The sequence below is a fragment of the Brassica oleracea genome, chromosome C1 (genome assembly GCF_000695525.1).
Source record: "Brassica oleracea var. oleracea cultivar TO1000 chromosome C1, BOL, whole genome shotgun sequence".
Taxonomy (NCBI): domain Eukaryota; kingdom Viridiplantae; phylum Streptophyta; class Magnoliopsida; order Brassicales; family Brassicaceae; genus Brassica; species Brassica oleracea.
The window spans coordinates 9230475-9253901 of NC_027748.1; the positions used below are offsets into that span (position 1 = coordinate 9230475).

General features: G+C 34.5%; 3 protein-coding genes across 4 annotated transcripts in view; 1 reads left to right on the forward strand and 2 right to left on the reverse strand.

Moving 5' to 3' along the window:
- LOC106295189 overlaps nucleotides 1-8729 on the reverse strand; it is a 9816-nt gene extending 1087 nt beyond the window's left edge. Inside the window, exons 1-2 of one of the 2 annotated variants that reach the window (XM_013731031.1) lie at nucleotides 8640-8729; nucleotides 7746-8242 (exon numbers count right to left, since the gene is read on the reverse strand). In XM_013731031.1, the coding sequence (XP_013586485.1) occupies nucleotides 7746-8240 (495 nt within the window). In that variant the 5' untranslated portion in view covers nucleotides 8241-8242; nucleotides 8640-8729. Of the gene's footprint in view, nucleotides 1-7302; nucleotides 8243-8639 lie in introns of those variants that run through there. The other variant, XM_013731028.1, reaches the window with a different exon arrangement.
- A 2310-nt stretch (nucleotides 8730-11039) lies between these two features.
- LOC106319062 (proteinaceous RNase P 3) lies at nucleotides 11040-13744 on the reverse strand. The gene is made up of 7 exons (XM_013757315.1): nucleotides 13633-13744; nucleotides 12209-13277; nucleotides 12029-12130; nucleotides 11762-11940; nucleotides 11560-11680; nucleotides 11398-11466; nucleotides 11040-11272 (listed from the first exon to the last, which is right to left on the reverse strand). The coding sequence occupies exons 1-7, from the start codon at nucleotides 13740-13742 to the stop codon at nucleotides 11180-11182; spliced, it is 1743 nt and encodes a 580-aa protein (XP_013612769.1). The 5' UTR covers nucleotides 13743-13744; the 3' UTR covers nucleotides 11040-11179.
- Nucleotides 13745-21899: 8155 nt separating this feature from the next.
- On the forward strand, nucleotides 21900-22456 carry LOC106301644. Its single transcript, XM_013738098.1, has one exon. The coding sequence runs from the start codon at nucleotides 21924-21926 to the stop codon at nucleotides 22275-22277; it is 354 nt and encodes a 117-aa protein (XP_013593552.1). The 5' UTR covers nucleotides 21900-21923; the 3' UTR covers nucleotides 22278-22456.
- Nucleotides 22457-23427: the final 971 nt, after the last annotated feature.

Genomic DNA, 23427 nt, shown 5'->3' on the forward strand with positions numbered 1-23427 from the left:
ACAAAAAAAAAATCAGGATAACAAAGTATAAAAATGAAATGAAGATTAGAAACACTAAACAGAGACAATTATATTTTATAAAAAAACAGATCAACTTTTGTATGATTAAACAAGAGAAATACCAGAAAATTTTGGTCTAGAAATGTTGATAAGGATCGAAATATTTTCTTGAGTTTTTCTCTCTTGTGGTGTTTGGTTAATTATATCTTCTCATTCTGATTTATAAGCAATCTATTATGGGCTTGTAATAGGCTTTTTCATTGGTACTGAATTTTTTTCTACACTTAATTAAATTACTTCAATGCTCAAAAAATATTTTCCTTAAATTTTTTTACTAATAGTTAGAATTTTTGTCTGAATAACATTCCAAAAATCTGTTTGACCACCTAACAGGCTGGCAAAATCATGAATGCAAAAATCAAACTTTACACATAGACAAACAAAAGTATCAAACTATATCTTTATATTTTTAAAACTGTAGTTTGATTTATTGTCTGGTTTATTTTATTACTAAAGTGTTTGTTTTACTTTTTGACCTTTAACAATTTTAATATGTTATTTCAAAAGAATGCGTTAGTAGTGAAACAACCCGAATTTAAGTTTCTATTTAATTTTGGTAAAACGATAAATTTGTAAAATTTATAATATAATGAGGCATTCTCTCTTTCCTGAGGTGACACGTCAGCAAATTGTGGGATCCACGCCTTATTTATCTTTTATTTTTAAAACGAAAGGGATTGGGTCTGTGATCTGTGTATAATTTTTAAAGGGGTTAATTTTATTTTATTTTTCCTTTGTGGGTTTTGTGTATAGCCCGGTTATTGTTAGGGTTTCATTTTCTTATTCCAGATCTTTCGTCACTCAAAGCGATTCCTCTTCCGACGATACCATTTCCTCACTCGATCTCTTTAAACCTACGTTCGCAGCCGATGGAACGCGTCCTATTCTAACGCCTTCTCGAGTAATCTATATATAGAGGTCGTTTACGGTGCTTCCGTCGCTTACGTCGTCGTCGACTACTTCACTTTCAACTCTCTTCGCCTCGGCAGAGCTGCTCAGTCCGTTGTTGGTCGCCTCATCCACTTTTGGGATTCCCGGAACATTAACAAGAACGAAGAGTTTATGGGGATAATGATTCTCCTCGATGAATTGGTGAGGATTGTTTCGATTCTTTTTATGTTTTTCTCTTTCCGGTTTCGTTTCTTCATAAATTGAAACTTTGAAATATATGATCTTTTATTTCCTGTAGGACTATGTGATTCACGGGTTCATTCCCGCCCGCTAATCGTGCCAGCCACTACCGGAATGATTTGAAAGATGGTTCTATTGTGAGATTGGACCGTTTTGTCGTCGCACGTGTCGCTGAGCATCAGTTCGTCGCAGCCTTATCGAATTCGTTTTTTTTAATGTTATTAGTGGACTTGGCTACTGGTTGTTACGCTCATGCCTGTGGTAGATTCCCTAATAATTTGGAGCTTATGATGGGGCTATTCAATTGCTATGTCCGTGAATATTCTTTTATGAAGCAGCAGCAGGTTGGTCTTTTTGCTGGTGATGAACATTTTTGTGTTATTATATCTTTTTATCTCTCTTTTTCTTATGTCTTACTTTATGACAGACAGCCATCAAAATGTACAAGCTTGCCGGAGAAGAAAGGTTCTTACTTTGGGCAGTTTGTAGCATCAAGTTACAGGTATGGCCACCGTCCATCCTCCTTTTATTTAGCAGTTTGGTGTTCTGTTGCTTACAGTTGTGAAGATATTTTACAGGTTCTATGTGATAGGAGTGGGGAGAAGCTCTTGCTTCTGCCTGAGGGTTTACTTAAGCTCATTGCCTCTCACATTACCGTTAGTCGTCTAAATCCACTAACGGTTTGTGCAGGTGCTAATTGTATTCAATTTTGAAAATACCAGATTATATTAACTTTTCTGCTTAAAAATTATTTTATTAATATTTAAAAAGTAATTATTATTAGCTCGCTTTTATGAACGTATGGCTCAATGTTGGTCAAACGAGAGAGAGAGAGAGAGAGAGAGTAACCAATGTTCTAAATTGTTCTCTGATGTGTTGGGCTGCATATCGTCTCGCTCTTTTCACAAATATTGCTCTGAGCTGTATAAAGTTTTCTTTTCCTCTTATAACCATAGAAAGCCTCTTTTCAAACAAACAAAAATAATATGAGTCTAGGATTAGACTCTAATACAACTAAATCCTATATATGACAATGCTTTTGATTTTCTAAATTTAGGTTTAAAGTTCTGAGGTTTTCAAGGGATTTATGGATTTGTTTTAGAATCAGACTTTACTAAATCCACGTAAGTATTTTTATCGTTAATTGCCTGTTTACTTTCTTGAAATATTTTGAGCCTGAGAATTAAAGTGATTTGTTATTTAGTGAGCACAAAAAAACAAAGTCCAAAACTTACAGATTCTTCCAATTTTGTAAATTACGGATTTGATTTGAGCATTTGAAAGTTTAGGGGTACGACGAAGGTGCAAAAAAAGAACGATTACACCAAATTATTTTTGTCACCTATGTTATTTTCTGTTTAAACCAACAAAGACGGCTGAGTCTGTTAGATCTGTGACCAACATCTGAACACAGTACCAATATAATGGAATGTTGTCATTTCGTTACTAAATCATTGCCAAAACATGCATACATAGGCTAGAAAAATGTCTTAAATTTAGGTTTGAGTGCAATACCACACAACAGAAATTGCATTGTAGACATGGTAGAGTATGTAAGTGAAAACACAACATCCTATACACAAAATTATCCAATACAACAACAATATCCCCGGTTCCGCGCTTGCACGGGGTCTATGCCCCTAGTAAAAATAAAACTGTAATTTTGAGTAAACAATAGAAAGTCATATAACTTATGGAGTTACTTATTAAAATATAGAGTATTTAGGTTGCATACATCCACAAAAAATCATAATTAAGTAAATACCACTTCCTTGTTAGTGGTACTGTTTACAATTTGATAATCCAATTGTACTCTTGAACCACGTTCCTTCTCCCACGTTCTCTGTCTCTCTCCTCTATCTCTTTAAAAGTCTCAGCAACATTTTCACTTCTACTTTTAATGATTTCATTTGTATATTTCTTCATCCGTAAACAAGCTTTAATTCACCATTTCTCCTCCATGTACTCTGCTATTGTCATCGTCTACTATACCTTCTCGGAAAAGGCAGATGAAAACGATTACCTTGATTGAAACAGTCGCCAAGCCTTGCGATAACTAGGATAACGTTCATGACGAGGCTTAGCGCCAATGTTTCACCGCTGCGTCTCTGTTTTCGGCTACATATATATGCTCCGTTCAACACATCTTATTGTCCTAGCGATTACGTCTCTCTCGACGAGATCATTATGTACCTACTCCGGTGGTTAGTTCGAAACTGATCATTACATGGAGGATTTAAAGGGATTTCATGGCTTGTCATGGAGAGATCTTTGATTCAAAAGTTTGTAAAAGTACATGGTCGTATGGATCAAGCATATATTTAGAGAAACAATGGGTTCTTCCTTAGATTAAGATGACAACATTGAGACGATGACATGGATCTCATACATTTCATTTGCGAATAGTTGCAGATACAATGTAACAGATTAGATTGTTGTTAGCTGATAAAGATATGGTTTGTTGCTATAGATTTGATATTGTGAGCTGATACATGTTTTTGTTATATGTTAACAAACCGTGGGTGATGCTAACTGATACATAGTTGTTTAGATAATACAAAGTATTAGTTCATACATGAAAGATTAGCTGTTACAAAGATTTGTTGCCGCTTTTTTAAAATGGATGGTAAAATATTGAAAATAGTTTTCGTTAGTTGATATATAATTTGTTAGATATTGAAAATAGGTTAGCGGATAATTCAATCATTATCTATTTAGCTTCTATATTCTTAACGGTTAACAATTATTGTATTATATATAAACTATTGTTTTGCGTCTAATATTATGTTTTATATGGTAGAAAACATATTAGATTGATATGAGCATTTACTTCTATATATGCTAATTATTCTTTTACTCTTTACACGTAAATATAATACGCTAAGAAAACATGTAGTATGCTAATTTAAATCGATACATTCGTTGGAAGCATACCTTGGGATTAATAAATTACCCACTAACAATTCATATAACACGTTACGATAAAATTTAGCGTTCAACTTTTTTGTATTTTTTGGTTAACATACTAGTAATTTATTACCAAGTTACAGTACGAAACTAACAAGATCAATTAACATCTACCAAAATCAATAGAATAAATATCCAATAAATGATTTCAATGACTGCACAAGAGGAGGTGACTCCATAATTGCAAGTAGTGGCCGTTGTTGAGGAGGACCAACATTAACCAGTAAGCTATGCTTAGCTGAATAAAGCTCTCTATTTTCCTAACTCCGGCTTGGCAAAATGGGATCCTCCGCTTAATTGGTGAGAGGATTAGCTTCAGAGTTATGCTGCAGAGTTATGTTGCAGGAAGCCACAGCCGTCAATGGTGGGAGAGTACAAACCACAGTAACTCTGGCTTGGCAAAATGGATCCTAAAGTGACGACTTTCCCAAACTAGAGAACATGAGAAGCGATCGTACGTCCAACAAGATAAAAGATGAAGAAGAAGAAGAAGTTGAAAACTTCTCTCTCTTAAGTGTCCAATTAAAAAGGGTAAAATAGTCAGTTTATGTCTTTTTTGCTACAATAAATGTGAGTTTCCAGCTGCGAAGGTAGTTTCCTAATTTTGAGTCAAGTTAAGTATATTGAGTCAATTCACTCTAAAATATAAAACAATATTTATTAGAAAATATTTTCCTTACAACAATAAAAAATATTTAAACTTGACTCTTCCTTTGTCTTTATATACACATTTTTGAATCAAAACTTATAAATCACCACGAACTAATTCTTATTTTGAATATTACCAAATAAGTCTTCAAATGAAAATCCATTCTTCAAACTTTCTTCAAAATAGTAGTCAAATCTGAGTGAAGAAATCTTTTTGTTCAGTTTCTATAAGCAAAGAAGAGGAAAACAAAACTTTCAGATGAATTTGAATTCTAGAAGAAGGCAAACTCTAGTTTTGGGCAGTTAAAACGGTCATTGCCTCAACCAACAAAACAAAAGTAAAAAAGCATTATCTATGCATATTTTAAAAAATTAAGATAAAAGGTAGGCCTGGGCATCCGGGTCTTCGGGTCGGGTTCGGGTCGGGTATTGTCGGGTCCGGGTCCTTCGGGTCCTAGCAATTTAGACTCATATAGGTACCTATAACTTTTCGGGTCGGTTCCGGGTCGGGTCTTGTCGGGTCCGGGTCGGTTCGGGTCTATAATTTCAATACCCGTAAAATACCCAAAATTTTCGGGTATATTTCGGATCCGGGTCGGTTCGGGTATTTAGGACCCGAAATAGACCCGAAGTACCCAAACTGGATCCGAAAACTCTAAAAATACCCGAAGAACCGCAAAAATCCCCAAAATTTTATCCAAAATCAGACCCGAAAACCCAAAACATACCCGAATTTTATCCGAATACCCAAATTATATTTTCTAAAAATCTAAAATTTCACCAAAAACCTACAATTATACCCGAAAATCCAAACCCGAAACTTTAAAAAAAATCTGAAATACCAAAAATATACCCAATCACCCAAATATACCTAGTATATACAATTATTTGCGGGTACTTCGGGTACCTGAACTGGTCTCGGGTAGGACCCGGACCCAAACCGAGACCCGCGGGTCCAAAAAAAAGACCCAATAGGTACTTAGAATGGACCTGGACCCGGACCCGAACCTGTATTTTCGGGTCGGTTCCGGTTCGGGTCTTCGGATCCGGGTAAAATGCCCAGGCCTAATAAAAGGTGTTATACAATAGATTTTTCATACAATAAAGTGTATACTTAATGGTTAATTGACATATGATGTTTTTTTAGCACTGAATTATTACTATATTACAATTATGAGAAAGATTACATGGACGATTCGACAACTGACAATACGATATTTTATGAAGATCTATGTCCAACTGCATCACTTGAGCCGTCCTATGAAGATTCACATTTTGCCGGGTTTACTTGTACCATGTTGAAGATCTCTTGTAAACCTTTCCTCATAGTATATGTATAATTGTTTAATAAATCACTATACATTGATTTAGGAACTTTTGTTCAAATCGATTTTGTAACCGGATCTGAATTTTCCGTTTAACGGGTTGAATAATATTAGTTTCATTAAAAAAAAAAATCACTATTCTCCGATAATTAAAACATGGACTTCCTGGTATAGATACATTGATTAACCCCAGTCAACCCACTAGACTAAGGATGCTTCTACCACTATTTCATCAAAATTCATTTTTGAGAATTGTTACTTTACAGCCGAAAATTATTTTTGCACCATCCCAAACAGTTTTACAAAATTGCATTTATGCTAAATATTTTATGCTACTTATTTTCAATTAATTTGTGCATAACTGCTAAATAATATTTCATCTGTTTAATATTAAATGTCATTTTAACATTTTTTTCTTGTTACATAGAGAGTGTCACTTTAGAATTTCAATGCAAATTTTACTTACATTCAGCTTAAAATTAATTGCAAAGTGCATTGATCTTATAAATAATTATATTTATCTCAAATACTATTGGTCAGATATGTGTAATTAATAGAAACTTAATTGCAATTCATTTACTTTCTTAATTTGTGTGAAAAATGTCAAAGTGACACTTAATTAGAAACGGAAATAGTATTTTCTGGAATTTGAACGTTTGCTGATGTAGAAGTACTAACGAACACAATCAAAACAACTGCACAACAAAGCTTCCACTATTTCATCAATATATATTTCATCAATATATGCAACTAATTTATCTTTTTCTTTCTGTCAGTAGCTCATGTAATTAAACCAAATTCTGATCGAAAGAGAAGTTATTCCAAAGAACAACTCCATCCGACTTATGTCTGCTTTACATATGAAGATAAAACGTCTTTGGTTTTAGCTTCCTTTGCTAGTGCAACTAATTTATCTACATATCCTAAAAGCTCTCTCTAGGCATGTGCTTAAAGCACATTTGCACAGGGCCCCCGGAATATATTTTTTGCAAACTTTAGTTAGTGTTTAGAGCCTTTTACGAAAATATTTGAGCTCATTTTTATAGAATGCATGTGTTATTTTATTTTTATAAATTTACACATGGTCCAATAAAAGAGTGAGACGGGCTAAAATGCTATTTAGTCACTTTGTTGTATCCTTGTTAGAATTTAAAGGAAACAAATGCTTGAATAACCAGACGAAGAAATAGTTTTACAACAAACACTGAACACAAATGTTTTAAACAAACAACTGAAACAAGAGAAAAACAGAATAGGCAATGGAGAGTCTGAAGATATAAAATAACAGAACGGTGTTCATTTTGTTAACTACGGAACTGATGGAGCTGCTTCTTCCTCCATGGCACAGTCAACCTTATTGCCTTCTCCTTCAAACAAATTCGCTACGAAGCCACTCTTGGACACAGATGTGTTAGGATCTGTTCCATTTTTGCTGTCTCCACTCATTATCATCTTGTTCCCAAGCTCTAGCCTAAGCTCCTGCGGCACTTTCTCTACCGGACCAACAGGTTCCTCAACACCAAACCCACGAGCCTCACCTGTAGCCTCTTCTTTCTGTGCCAAGGCAAGATTCTGTTGAGAAGCCACCACGGTCGCCTCCGGAGTTGGAAAAAACTCCAGCAAAGGAGTCGCAGCTTCTCCTTCTTCCATAACTCCATCTCTCTCCTCCACCACAGCTTCCTTGGGTTCTTCGTCATCGCTCTGATACGGCACTAGAGACAACGGTCGAGCAGATTCACAGATCTCCACATCTTTCACTGGTTGATCATTAGGAGGGAGATCAGTTTGGTTCTTGATTCCTTCTTTCGCAACCATTTTAACATGGGGAGCCACGTCGTTTTCAGGAGCTACCGGAGTGACTTTTCCCTTCATGAACACGAAACCTATCAGTTCCGTGTCACTGTCGTTCACCTTGACATTGACGATGTGCCCCGTGTCGAAAGATCCTGCGACCACAGCAGAAAACGTCTTACCAACCAGGTTAACGTTTTCTTGTTGAGGCTGTGTTGTGGTTTCATCTTTGCGTGGACGGCGTCTCTTTCGCTTCGCCAAGAGATCATTAGCAACTGGAGGTGGTGAGCTTGTGGTGGCTAGATTCAACGGATTCATTTCTACAGATAACAACAAATAGATAAATAGAACAAACACAAAGTTCTATTGCACAAAGACAAGTGTGGATTGTTTTCATGGCAAATCTACAAAACATTCTATAGGGTTTCACACTGATTCAATATAAATCTAATTGTTATATATTCATCATGGAACTGATTTAAAAGCATATCAGAAATATAGCAGAAACCTAGGAATCAATAGATCTATGCACTTTAATCAGAATAACAATTTCTCCCGAGATCGACCGGATCAAAGCATCCAATAGGGTATATCAACAAAAAAAAAATCAGGATAACAAAGTATAAAAATGAAATGAAGATTAGAAACACTAAACAGAGACAATTATATTTTATAAAAAAACAGATCAACTTTTGTATGATTAAACAAGAGAAATACCAGAAAATTTTGGTCTAGAAATGTTGATAAGGATCGAAATATTTTCTTCGAGTTTTTCTCTCTTGTGGTGTTTGGTTAATTATATCTTCTCCTTCTGATTTATAAGCAATTTATTATGGTCTTGTAATAGGCTTTTTCATTAGTACTGAATTTTTTTCTACACTTAATTAAATTACTTCAATGCTCAAAAAATATTTTACTTAAATTTGTTTACTAATAGTCAGACTTTTTGTCTGAATAACATTCCAAAAAAAATTTTGACCACCTAACAGGCTGGCAAAATCATGAATGCAAAAATCTTTTTAAAATAATGCCAAAAATATGTAACGAGTAGAATTCATCAATTCTTTTTAGAAATATCACAAATTTATTGTTTCGTAAAAATTGACAATATCGATATAAATTTGGTTTATTTTATTACTAAAATGTTATTTTTTACGTTTTGACTTTTAATAATTTAAATTTTTTTATTTCAAAAAATGTGTCATTGAAACAACCCGAATTTAAGTTTTAGTTAATTTTGACTAAGCGATAATTCTTTTTTTAAGTGTAATTTTATTTATAATTTATTTTATTACTAAAGCATTACTTTAATTTTTAATTTTTAATAATTTTAATCTGTTACTTCAAAATATGTGTTAGTAGTGAACAAGTTAAGTTTCTAACTAGTTTTAACTAAATGATAAATTTGTAAAAAAAAAAATACTGTTATTTGAACAACTTTCCAAAACTGTTTTAACCACTTAACAGGTTGGCAAAATCATAAATGCAAAAAAATCTTTAAAATAATGCCAAAATATGGACTGACTGTAAAATATCAATTCTTTATAGAAATATCACAAATTTCTTGTTTCGTAAAGAATGGACTTGATATCGATATAAATTCGGTTTATTTTATTACTAAAGAGTTATTTTTAGATTTTGAATTTTAATAATTTTAATACTTCAACAAAATGTGTTAGTAGTGAAACAAGCCTAATTTAAGCTTCAAGTTAACTTTGACTAAACGACAAAATTTCTTTTTAGAAAATAAATTGTACTTTGATTTATAATTTGGTATATTTTATTACTATTGACTTATTTTTAGTTTTTGATTTTAATTAATCTTAATTTGTTACTTACAAAGATGTGTTATTAGTGAAACAAGCCAAACTATTTGACAAAACCATAATTTTTTTTAAAAACTACCGTAGTTTGATTCATTATATGGTTTGTTTTATTACTAACGTGTTAGTTTTATTTTTTGACCTTTAATAATTTTAATTTGATACTTCAAAAAATGTTAGTAGTGAAACAACCTGAATTTAAGTTTCTAGTTAATTTTGGCTAAACGATGATTTAAAAAGAAAAAAAACTGTAATTTCAACATCTCCATGACTTAGTTGCAGTATTTCAAGTTAGCAGTCTGGCGTGTTTGCCATATTTTCATGACTTAGTTGCAGTGTGTCGGAAAGCTCCTTCTTCTATTTTCCATATCGCCTTTTCTCTCTTCTTCTTCGTACTTTTCGTTTTGTTCTGTTTTTTTTTTTTGCAACAAACGGCTATTCTATTACTCAAACATGATGTGGTCTGGGTAACCAGGCCGGAACCAGACCGGAATAGAACAACCAATTAAACATAGAGATCTATAAAAAGAGCGAGCATTCCTAGCTAGAGAATCAGTAATTTCATTTTGCGTTCTTGGCACGTAGCTGATCTTGAAATCCGAATAGCACATCGGGATAATTTGAATGACCTCCGGCTCCGTTGAAAAGTTTGGTCATGCTTGGGGTCTTTTATCATCGTAATCAGGTTCTTGCAATCTGTCTCAAATATTTGGCAGGTTGAATGCTGAAACATGCTCTCCATCGTCTATTTTAGCGCTTTCAGTTCCGAGTGTAATGTTGTCTCACGCCTTCTTAAGTTCTGTGTCCCCATAAGTTGGATATTTCCCGTGTTATCCTTCCAAATCCATCCAATGCCGCTGAATTGATCTATGGATGTCCATGAACCATCCACCATACAAATATTATCCAAGCTTAAAACTTGTGTTTCTTCAACAATTGGTGCCTGTGGAGGGAGTAGGTATAGAATCGTTTTGTTCTGTTAAAAGCCGACGAAACCTGATTATAATATTCTTCCAGTTCTATGTTGCTAAAAATGACAAAACGACATCATCTCTAGGTGCCATTTTAAAAAATAAAAATAAAAAAAAAATCAATGATTTTAATCGACCAAACAATTAAAGCCACGTGTGTGCCACATAAACATCCGAACCGAAATCAAATCCGGTTACGTAGAATTTAGTTCGTTCGTTGTGATTTAAACTTGATTCAAAAGTTTGTGTACAAAGACAAGAAAAAACAAATTTATGGTGAAATTGGCATTTTTCCCGACTCAAAAATTAAAAACTTGCACCAGTTTCGTTTTGGTTCGTAAATTTGAACCACAAAACAACTTTTAAGAATAAGACAAAGGTTCTGATTGTTTGCATGGTCAAAAATGATGCTGACGTATACAAATATAGCAAAAAATACAACAACATCGAGTGAATCTCTCTATCAACTCTGTCTCGTAACGCATATCCAGTTTCTTAAAGACTCCTCACCGTCTTTGCACGTGATCGGAACGTGCCATGAACCTTTCTCCGATTCCTGAATAAAAAAATATCCAAAAATAATCATACATAGACTCATCAGGTCTATCAACAACATCAAGAAGAACCCATTTCATACAAAACAAGAAAACACAAATCTGACTTGAGATTGCAAAAACAAACCTGGATCACAACCGAAAAAGGAGGTGGCATTTCAAGCTTTAGACTTCCTTTCACAAATGTATACCGAACCTGAACCAAATCATAAACCGAAACTTACCTTTTCAATATCGGTTTAATGTCTAGAAAACATCAAAACATATATACTTCAAATTCTATAGTTACCTGATGCCTTAGTTTCCATTTTTGGAAAAAACTGGTACTTAATAGTTCAAAAATGTGATCTCTCATCTCATCATTAGTCACAAGCAAGCACTTGAATTTAGCAGCAGCATAGAGCCAATACCTGAAACAAATTTATAAATAAGAATCAAAGATTTGAGTAACCAAGTGTTGAGAGTAAAAGAAGCTTAAGCCAAGTACATACCAATCATCATTAGAACCTGGTGGAGTCGTGTATAGAACATCATTACTAATCCACTCTTCCACCACATTCCGGTGATTAACGTTTTCTAAAAGCGCATTGACCCGTTTCTTGTGCAAGAGAATCAGCGGCCATTTTTTGTTACCACTTTTATTGTAAAGCTCCTTCACTACAGCTTCAAGCTGCTCTTTTGCACCATTGTGCATTGTGTCAGTATTCACCTAAATGTATTAAAAACAAAATATGCAAAGAAAGAAGACGCGATGAGACCTGTGGTAGACTAAAACCACCATCTACAAAATTTTGTTGGTAGAGCCCAATGTTTGCTCCATCTAGTATAGCTTCATAATCTCCATGCTTTTCAAGCCACTCCTGCCAAATGTAAGATGTTCAAGACAAGTACATCTTCTTGTTCAATAAAAGATAGAAAACTTTTAGTTTCTCTCTAACCTGAAACTCGCTGAAGTCCTCCATTGGCTCAGACGAATTCATCTTCGCCTTCCTCTCCACAGCCAAAGCCACCAAAGAGTTCACAAAATTCTCAGTCTCTAACTCATTGGTATCAACACAAGCCAAATGCTCACCGCAGCTCAAACATTCTCCATCAGCGCTAACGTTACCTTTCTTCAGAATCCATTTGCCTTCCCCAACCCAACCAAGACCATGCCACCCACCCCCATTCTTCAAAGCAGCTGCTCTAAGCAACTCAACATCAGAACCAATCCCACTAACCTCGCTAGCTTTCTCACTAGAGAACCATTCCTCAATAACTTTTGAAGTTTCTTCGCTAACAAAGCCAACACATTCCCTTAACATATGCAAATATCTATAAACCTTGTTCTCTCTTCCCGTGGCAGCGCTTACTTTAAGCAAAGACGAGATCTCCACCTCCTCCAAGGCGATGCCTGAAGCCTCCATGTGCTCTTCGACTTCATACCCCTTTTCGGCCTCCAACCTCTCGCAGAAACAGAGCAGAGCCGGAGCGTAAGTTCTCAGACGCGGGACAGACACGCCGCCAACAGCAACAATGTCTTTGACAACCTTGAATGCATAATCACCGTCCCCCTTGGCAGCAGCTAGTCTAGCCATTGAAGTAACAGATGCTTCGTTAGGACTTATCCCTGAGCTAACCATACGTTCAAAAACCTGGAAGCCATGGTTGATGGCAAGGGTCTGAAGAGATGGGTCGCCAAGGGAAGCTGAGCAGAGGTAGAGAAGGGACTGGAAGTGTTGCTGGCTGAGTCTGACGTCGCCGGAAGCGATGGCTGCGTCGTAAAGAGATAACGCAGCTGAGAGGTTTTTGGACTTTGAACATGAATGGAGACTGACAAGGAGGTTCTTTTCTTGGTTGTGGCTTGCCTTCTTCTTCTTGTTCGGTTTTGTAGGGGATTCGTCTCGGTGGTGGCGAGAGCGGGGATGATCAGAGGTGGCCATGGAAGAACACAGGTGAAACTTTGCTGCAAAAGACTTCAAAGTTACAAACTTTGCATTGGCCAAAGTGGAGGATGAAACCTTTACCCTGACAAGAACAAAAGATCTCAACTTTAAGTGATCAGAAACAAACTAAAGTATCAAACTTTACACATAGACAAACAAAAGTATCAACCTTTACACAGAGATTGACCCTAAGAAGATCAGACTAAGAGAGGGTATGTACTCTAGATTTATCAGAAACAAGGGTTTAAGGAACAAGAAATTGGAGATTCGATTCCTCAACACTCAGAGCTAGTTTCGATTGATTTCAGAGGAATCTAGGTTAAAGGGGAACAACTAGGGTTTATGAATCACAGTAGTGCTAAGATTGACACAAACCCTTAGAGAGATGCAACCACAGGGAATATGTGAAGAGTATATTGGTTTATCAAGAAGCTAACCTGCGAGGAATGGGTCTATACGGTGAGAGAGTTTCACAGAGAGAACGAGGGTCGGCGCAGAGCAAGGAAGACGAAGAAGAACAAAGCAGTGGAGGTTTATTTAATTTCATAGTTTTTGAGTTTTGGATGTGTATGTATATTAGTAGATCAAAGATATTATTATTTTCTATCGTTCAAACACACCCCCAAACAAAAATTATTTTTGGTTTAATACAAAATATATACGTTTATTGTTTTCAAAAAATGAATTGGAAAATCTCAAAAAAAAATTTGCTGTAAAAGTTATGATGTACTATATTAGTCCTGTTCAAAACAAAACATTTTGTTGGAAAAAACGAAGAACATTGCTTTTGTATGTTTTGAGCATGTTTGGGTGGCAAAAAAATATTTTTAAAATTTTTGGTAAAAATATACAGATATTATTACTAAATTTTTAGATTTTTGACAGAAGCACGGTGACAACGAAAAAAAAAAAAAAAGTTTCAAACACCAACTCGATCTAATTTAGAAGGGACCGACACAACAAGCAAACTCCCTTTCCACCGTAGACCAAAATCCATCTCCGGTGATGGTTTCTTCAACGACGGTGACCGCATGCATGTCGCAGGTAAAGAAAGATCTATGTAGTTACCCTTTTTTTTTTGGGCTTTAACATTTTTACTCGTTTTCAGGTGGGTAACGTGGGTTCTCTGCTTCGATCCACCACCGGTTCGACTTCGAGTTACAAAGCGACCTCCAAGGGTATGATTCGCTTCCCTTCTTCCTCGTTCTACATGCATGCAAATAAAATGACAGAGTCTTAGTACGATGATTATAGATGATCTACATAGACTGTTGTTTGATGTTTAGTTTCAACTGCCTCTATCTCGGTTTGCTTGATCTCTAATTGTTGTTTGAAATTGTGAAATTGCGAAGTTAAGACATGACTTTGGTATTGAAATTGTGATATTACATATCTGATGAGTCTTTTGTCTTTCTTTGTTGTATGTGACGAGGTGATGGAGTGATTGTGAACAAAGACTCAACTGGTTCATCTTCTTTTCCTCTGCACTGAACATGTATGGTGTTTTGTCTCTGATGTTGCGTCTCTGTTAGCTTATTTATGTTTCGGTAGTTGTTGTTTGAAGTTGAGATTACTTGTCTTGACTAGTTCAGTGGATTTTCGCAGCGTAGCTTATGAAACATCATTCAAAGGAATGAAGGGTGATTGTTCATTAGCTACGCCGCAAAATCTACTGTGAAGTTAAGACAAGACTCTCGATCGAGTCTCTGGTAGCTTAGTTATTTGTTGCACTTTAAGATTTGGTTATGACTTGATACAGATTCTCATCTAATACATACAATCTTAGTAGAGAATTGATATGAACTGAACTGAAATTGCATTCTTAATACAGACCCTCCAGTTCCAATAATTCGAACTTGTTTGTGTCGGGTGTACATGACTTCAAGAACTGATATGAAGTTAGATATGTAGTATAAAAGCATGAATCGTACAGCTTTAACATGTAGATGAAGCGTCATGGTCTCCTGGAGCAGCATGCAGCATCAAGAATTGTCATGGAGCAGCCTGTAGCGTCCTGGAGCAGCATGCAGCGCTAAGAGTCGCTTGGTGCACTTTTTGGCTCTCAGCCCGCGGGACGACCTGTAAAGGACTGTGCATTTTGGCGGGGCAGGATTGGGCGAGCTTTTAGAGACCGCAGCCCACGCGGGCCTGACCCGCCGTAACCCACAAGAAAGAGTGCTTTTAGAGACCGCAGCCCGCGCGGACCTGACCCGCCGGGACGGGACGGAACAACCCGTTTGACAACACTACGTAGAATGCTGCCTCATTAAAAACCTTACCAGGAAAACCCAGTGGGAAAAACCATGGTTAAGGAAAAAAGAGTGCAGCGCGCATCTACTCCTCCTGATGAGAACATAACTTGATATAGCTGATAGGACACAATCTAATGTGATGAATTAATTCATTCGTCTTGGGTTTGAACCGGTTCACTTCTCTTGGCAGATTTGACACTCCTCACTAAAACTTGAATATCTTGGTGAAACCACTTGGAAATTGAAGCTAACATTCATGTCTAACTTTAGACACCGATCTGGCTCTGGTAAGATGAAAATATCGAGCGGTATTTTGAATATCATACGATATTAGGTATTCTGAGACAGCTTGTACGTGTCCCACGAAAATAGCCATATCTCAAGTTATATCATGAAGAATGACTTGATTAAAATTGGAGATGAAAGTAGACTCAAAGATATTTCTATGGACACCAATTTTATATTTTAATTCCATCAAGAAGGTCTCCTTTGATTGGAAAACTTTCGACCTTTGATTCTGTTACACGAATGGAATGCGTTCATCTCTTTATTCTTCTTCATTTATGATTGATCTATCTCATTTTCTCCCGCTTCTTAAATCTCGAAAAATACTTTGGAAGATTGATGAAATTCCTCTTTAGGTGTCTATCATTAGCGTGTTATTTGTTTCCTCGTTAAAACCTTGACATGGAAAACCCAGTGGCACAAAACCAATGATAAGGAAAAAGAGTACAACCACACGCATCATCATATTCTCCCCCTGGAAGCATCATCTTTGGGAGATGTATTATCATCATACATATTATCCTTTTAGGAATGGATATAAACATATTCTCAATGAATAGACTCGTTTGATTTTCAGATAATCTCTTAGACCATTAGGCTTGTAGCTCATAGCCTCTCGTTCCCACAAAATGTCATATCTTGGCCTATTTGGAATCCATGCACATATTTCCTTTTATAGACAATTTTCTAAACATTCACATTATGCATACTTATACATACGAGTTATGCTTTTGCTTCTTGTGAAAGTTACAAGTATGACTATCCCTCTTGTCATACAAAATCACATCTTTCAATCATGAAAGATATCAGTAAATTTCCAATATCATGGTACTTCATGACCAATACTTTTTCTTTCTTTTATATGCTCAACATACTTGCGTGGTAATGTTCTCGAAAACTAGCATTTACTGCTCCTAGCAGTTCAAATCCTTATGGGGTTACTGCTTCTTACAGTTTATATTCTTTTGAAGCATTGACATAATTATCATTTTCCAATGGCTTTCAATTCTTGCCAGACTAAAGAAACTTGAAAGTTGATGCTTCCACCACATGATGTGTTTCTTATAGCAATTTCAGGTCTTTGTGAGAAGTCTTGTGCAACTACTCTTTTGCATCTCATAACTTTTCATCATCTCATTCATTCTTTCACATAATGACCTATTTATGTGCCACTGGTTTTACACCATTAGGTGTATGGACTACTAGTCCAAATACTCTCTCTTTCCAAGAGATTTAATCCCACATCTATTGCTTATTTCCATCTTGGCCAATCATTACTTTGTGTACACTTTTCAATAGATGGTTCATGATCCTCATTCTCATCAACTGCTATATTGCATGCATATATATTTACGATGTCGATTTGATATCAGTTCTATATTTTTCCAGACATGACATAGCTATTGAGATTTCTTTATTCTCATGTACCTGAATCTTTTTTTTCTTGTCATGTTTTCTATCTCTTCTCGAGCTCTTTAATATTTCATTCTTCGATTTTGCCATTCTCATTCATGTTCTTTTTCTTTTCAGAGGATTTTTATATTTGGAACTGATAGGTCTATCACGCTTCAGGCGATTTTTAGACTCATTAGCAGTTTGATATTGTCCTTCTAGGACATCCATTTAAACATGAGCATTTACGGCTGATACTTGTGACTTAATCACTTCCTTAATGTCAGTAAATGAGTCTGGCAACTCATATGCTAATCTTTTTAATAGAATTATCTCCATCATTCAGTTTTGGACTTTTATTCACGCTCTTTAGTCCGAGGATCATTGATAATTCATTCACCTCATTCATTCTCCAGCTGTTTATTTTTCTCCCCCTAATGTTGGGTAGACTAACTTTGAGACTTTAATTAAATCTTATAATCAATGGAGATCATATCCCAACATATTTATACCCTCCTTTGAGGTCCCATCTTTAGCGGTGTGGTGGAGCAACTACAACTTATCCAAATTTTCTAGATGGAATCTTTGATTCCTGACCCATAGCCTATTTGATGGGGAGAGTTCTTAATTACTTTTGGCATTATGCGAATCAATGATGTTGCATCTTACATATGAACATTAGCTACAACATGTTCATCATGTATCTCAACATGCATAAAATAATTATCAAAGGCTTGTGACTTCACCATTATTACCAATAAATCTTGCAAACATCAGGTTGCGGATCTATGACAAGGATACATACGACCCTCTTGTCGATGCATTAATTATAAACATATGGTGGATGATCAGTCCACCAGTGGGTGATCAAGCCCACAAACATCTCCTTGTATAAATAAATTCTAAATCTATTTGACTGGTGAAAACTGTATTCTTATATTGCCTTGTAAGCAAGCAACATATAGCAAATCATTCGTAAGAATCTTATAGTTCTTCAACAAATGTTCATATGATTATCTTTCGCATCATTACTAAACCGGAATGGCATAATCGGTTTGCCAAACATTACATTTTGAGTAAACTTCTGGTTTACTTCTACATTTATCTCCATTTTCTAATCACTGTGTAATACAATAGTGTTTTGCGTAATACTTCTGTTTGAAGGTATTCAACATTTCCATTTACTTATTCTCACAACATTACTAGATTATAAATCTCGTAGTTTTATTTTATAAATGACTCCTTAAGTCTATTTCCAGTGTGAACATATTTCTGGATGTTCTAATTACTAGGGACGTGAGATTATCTAATCTTTCCCTCGAGATAATGATACTCCAAATTCATATATCTGGAATTGAATCTCACTTTATAATCAACAACATACCCAACTTAAGGTCATGTGTTATATCTTAGATCTTTTTGATCTTTGAGACTTGGAAAAGTATAACGAATCAATGATTTTAAGTTGCGTTCCCATAAGCAAGCATGTATCTGCTCCTCTAGAGCTTCCCATAATCTTGATGCCGCAAGACATTATACTCACAATAATTTTATTTCACCTTTAGATGAATGAATCATATCTATTTTTTTATTACCATATATATTTTCTTAACTCCAAGCGAGAGTATGAATTCTAAAAAGAAAACTATTTGGATCTTGACCTTTATATCCACATTCACGTCTACCACCACTTTTAGGTTCATTTTCTTGAACAATACTATTTGTGGTATAAATATCATATTCTCTTCAGGAGAATGGATCATAATCAACTAGACTTGATTTATTATCTTACGTCAATAGCTCATTATTTTTCTTAGTCTCAAAGAGACAGGATACAAGTATAAACTTCTTTAATCTATTTTCTTAATCATGTGTCTGCCGGACAACATTAATCGTGTGAAAAATATATTTTCAAATATATATACATCATAAAAAAATCAATTTTTTTCAAGAAATCCAACATAGTTGGTTTTATTTACAGACTTTAGGTCATTTATTCTTAGATTAGTTAATGATAGCGAGCTTTATCACATTTCGTGATCATATGGTGGATTTATGGTCACCCGATATTAAAACCTTCTCAGAAGTGATGACAGAATAATATGATATTAATTTATGATCAAACTACGCATTCTATAAGTAATAATAACCTAATTATTTAACAGCATGCACTAATCCGTTATTATCATACCATTGAACTATATATTCTATCATGCCAAGCACTAACTCGTTATTATCATGCCACTAATTATTTTCATTATATTTATTTTTCTATTTTCCTTTTAGATCAGTTTTTGTTAGATTCGGGTTTATTATGGGCTTCCAACTCAAAACTAATTGGCAATTAGTGGATTGACCCTAACCTTTTATATATTACTTAATGTCTCATTGATTTTTCAATGTGGGATACATATCCCTTAATACCCCTCCTCGATATGATGGTTCTTATCGACCAGAAATCTCAGAAACTTTTTAAGACAGTTATACTCGGTCGAGCGAGTCAATTACGACCTATATACCTGGTCGGGTAGGGTTAATATTAATTAGGGGTTCAACTTATTAAGATCTGGGTTCTGATACCATGTTAGATTCGGATTTATTATGGACTTCCAACTCAAAACCAATTGACAATTAGTGGATTAACTCTAACCCTTTATATATTACTTAATGTCCCATTGATTTTCCAATAATAGTTTTCTCAACCAAAAAATCAGTGGATATATACAAAATTAATATAGCAAATCTGACTTCTATTGACCACAAAACAATACTAAACATACTAAATAAATAGTACTTATCTTGATGAGGAAGAAGTTTTGCGAAGATATCTTCATAGAGATGGAGACCTTTCATCTTTATAAAGAATAAATATAACCCTGAAATGTTTAGTTTTTGCTCATAAAGAATGGCTGTTATTCAACATTAGATACATCAAATATGTATTCATATATCAGTAACAATAACAAACCTCAAGCAACGACCACACTTTAAAAAAAAAATTATAAATGATAAACGTTTAGATGGGTTTGACCAAATAAATCAAAAAGAAATAAAATTTATATGCGAACACTCATATCATCGATCCAATAGTAATACTTTATTTATATAGATTATTAAACTTACCAAAGCCTTATTATAACAAATAAATAAACTCTAATACTCTGTTTCTAGATTAATAACACGTAGTACTACCAATTTGATAATCGTGACTACATAAAATAATAACAATTTTTTTTCTTTAGTTCATCAAAGCAAAAATAGTTTTTTTTTTTTTTGCTAAATTATAACAAACCAAAAATAGTTATGATGAGTTAATGATAACAAAGCAAAGTGTCATGGTAATCACAAAGTATGAATCTTAATTACGAAGCATGAAATTGGCCAAACAATTTAGAGCTTAAATTTCAATCAGATTAAAACTCAAGTAGAAAAAATAGAAGAACTTAGCTTGATGACGCATCATCTTGCATCTCGAAGCTTTGTATGAGATGAAGGCAAAAGTAGGAGACATCCTCATAAAGTCACAACATCTGCTAACAATTCCAGTTTAGTTGGAAAAGTCAAGTGGAGATCGGAACGTCTACTAACAGAGATCTGAGATCAATATCTCACGTAAAATGTTATCTTGTTCCTGAAATTTTCACACAATTGCTCATGAAAACATGGCTAATACTCAACGTCATTAGATTTCAAAAACTAATTTAGAAGTCATGAATTGATAAAACAAGTCATCAACAAACAGTAACTAACTATCTAAATCAGTTTATACGAAGTCATTAACAACACAGTCATATGTATATATATATTCTCATGACCGATACACAATAAATAATATAAGGAATAATCGAACTAAACAAAGGTAAGATCTCAAAACTCATTTCAACTAACGACTAAATCAATCAGCCAAAGTATTAGACCATCTACATCAAATTGCATGCTTTTAAATTAAATACATCACGAAGTGATCAAGTAGCAACATGTGGAATAAAAGAAAGCATGTGACGATCACCTCTTAGTTCGAAAGTAATAAAAACTTAAATAGCATACACATTAAATTTAATCATCTATATTGTGAAACACGAGATCTATGAAAATTAGTAAGGAAATACTCATCTTAGAAATCGGGGAAACGAGTACTGTATTAGGATTTTTGTTACACGGCTAAGGTTTAGATTTTGCTGATAACTGTTTCGTGCTAGGGTTTCGTGCTGATAACGTGTTGTAAGAGAAATTGGTTGTTTTTATTATTCCATAGATAATAGTACATGCATATACAGATACAAAGTTAGAGTTCTAGAACCCCAGAACATAAGCTTAATGGACCTAATGTACATCCACACAATTGGACCATAACAAACTTGTAAATTAAAGCTAAATTTTGATTTCAAATCTAAGAAAATTAAAATTCTTGGAACTTAAGATGGATAAACAAATTTGTGCTTTGAAATGGTAAATATGAGAAAATATATGGTTAATAGACTTTTACTAGTTTATAACTTTTGAATTGTCAAGCCCTTTATAAAAAAACAAACTTTTAAATTGTCCAGTTTTTTTGTTATTATATGAAACTTACATTTTCAATTTTCTTTAAAATTATTTAACACCTAGTTATATAAACTTGCATGTAAGACATGTGCATGGACCAACTGGAATAATGAATAGTCCACATGTAATGTTCATATAGTCAAACAATATAAAATCCACACATACAGTATGTGCCTATATAATGTACAACGATCCTGATGGTATTACCTTAACTTAGTCCACACAAAAGCAAAGCTTCAGCTCCAAAACAAAAAATGGCGATGATGAAGATGCCAAACGAATACGCAAAGCTAGAGAAAGAAGATCCTAGTGAGATGATCCACAGGAGAGCTCAGTTTCTGATCCAAAAGATTCTCCAACGAGCCGACACAGAGAAATTAAGACGGCAACGGAAGAGAAGTATATTGATCAGAACGTCTTCGTTTAGAGTGGTGGGAATGAGAGTAAAGATTGGTAAGAAGCTTAGGAAGCTACGGAAGAGTTGTGTAATGGCGAATAAATATAGTGATCTTATGCCACGTTTCCTTAAATCTCTTAGGCGTTATTTCTTATGTTCATCTTCTCGGAACGTCTCTGATCTTCCTCCTCTCTTTGCCATCCACGTTTGAATGTTTTATCAAGACTATATTTTATTTTTCCCATCATACCATGTCATATATATAATGAATAAAACCTCATCAGTGATGTATTATCACTTTTCCTCTGGGGTCATAACTATATGAATCGTGTAGATTCTATAAAAGTTTACAGACAGAATTATTATCAAATATAAGGATCTTGATTGTCATATTGTGACATGGTTTAGTAGTTTAACCTATGAATATGAGTTATAAACTTTATGGTCCAAAAAGATCCAATCGGTTTTGTAAACAAATTAAAATTTGATTGGATAACTATTTAACTTATATTTTCTCGGTTACTCGCACATTTTCTAACCATATTCCTTGAGTCGGAGACCAACCTATTCTTCAATCTCTTGCAGAGTTTAGACTACTACAATCCATATAAATTAGTTGTGGGAGATTACATATAAGCTATCATTGACTAGGCCATCATAATATAGCACTTGGAATGTTTTCATAGATATATGTCTGTACCAATGGCAAGAGTCTCACGACAGAAATACGTATGACTTTATGAGAAAGGGAAAATGGTTGTGTGAAATACTAGTGAACATGACCCCAATACATTGAACCTTTCCTCTAAATTAATTAAAGTCGGTGATGCTTTATCGCTTTACGCAGCGCTTTATTTCGTCCCGTTGACTAATTTTATTTTTGATTGCGTAGAAAGTTGACTAGAGTATACTATAGCTTCATTACGAAATGCCTATTTAGTTAGTACAATCATTAATTAGATCTCTGACCTTCGCTGTTGTTATTAATAGTCACTCACAATTTGTCTTGGGATCCGCTTAACTGCGTTGTGACAACAGCAAAAAACGAATGCAATTTGTAACCGCGTTTGTCTACTAGCTTCAGGCATTTAGGTCTGACAGAAAAGGCGATCCGCACGATCGCCAACACAATTGTCTCCTTGATGGAATACTGTTTTTGTAGATAACCGAACTAAATTACTGAACTAGATCAGAATCCAAACCAATTAATCATCATAAATATAAAGTAAGAGAAACCGTATAACTATCTATGAGGTATTCCCTACAAGAAAACAGCGGCATATTGAGAAAAATAGTGTTTATAAATCAAAAAAATGTTTTATAAATACAAAATTAGTTTTATAAATACAAAATTAGTTTTA

What these genes read in the sequence shown, in the direction of transcription:
- LOC106319062 (XM_013757315.1), bottom strand. Translation starts at nt 13,742, where the DNA reads ATGAAATTAAATAAACCTCCACTGCTTTGTTCTTCTTCGTCTTCCTTG. An exon ending in GTGGTTTTAGTCTACCACAG is followed by an intron (nt 11,941 to 12,028) that starts GTCTCATCGCGT and finishes GCAAAAGAGCAG; the next exon opens with CTTGAAGCTGTAGTGAAGGA. An exon ending in AATGGAAACTAAGGCATCAG is followed by an intron (nt 11,467 to 11,559) that starts GTAACTATAGAA and finishes GATTTGGTTCAG; the next exon opens with GTTCGGTATACATTTGTGAA.
- LOC106301644 (XM_013738098.1), top strand. Translation starts at nt 21,924, where the DNA reads ATGGCGATGATGAAGATGCCAAACGAATACGCAAAGCTAGAGAAAGAA.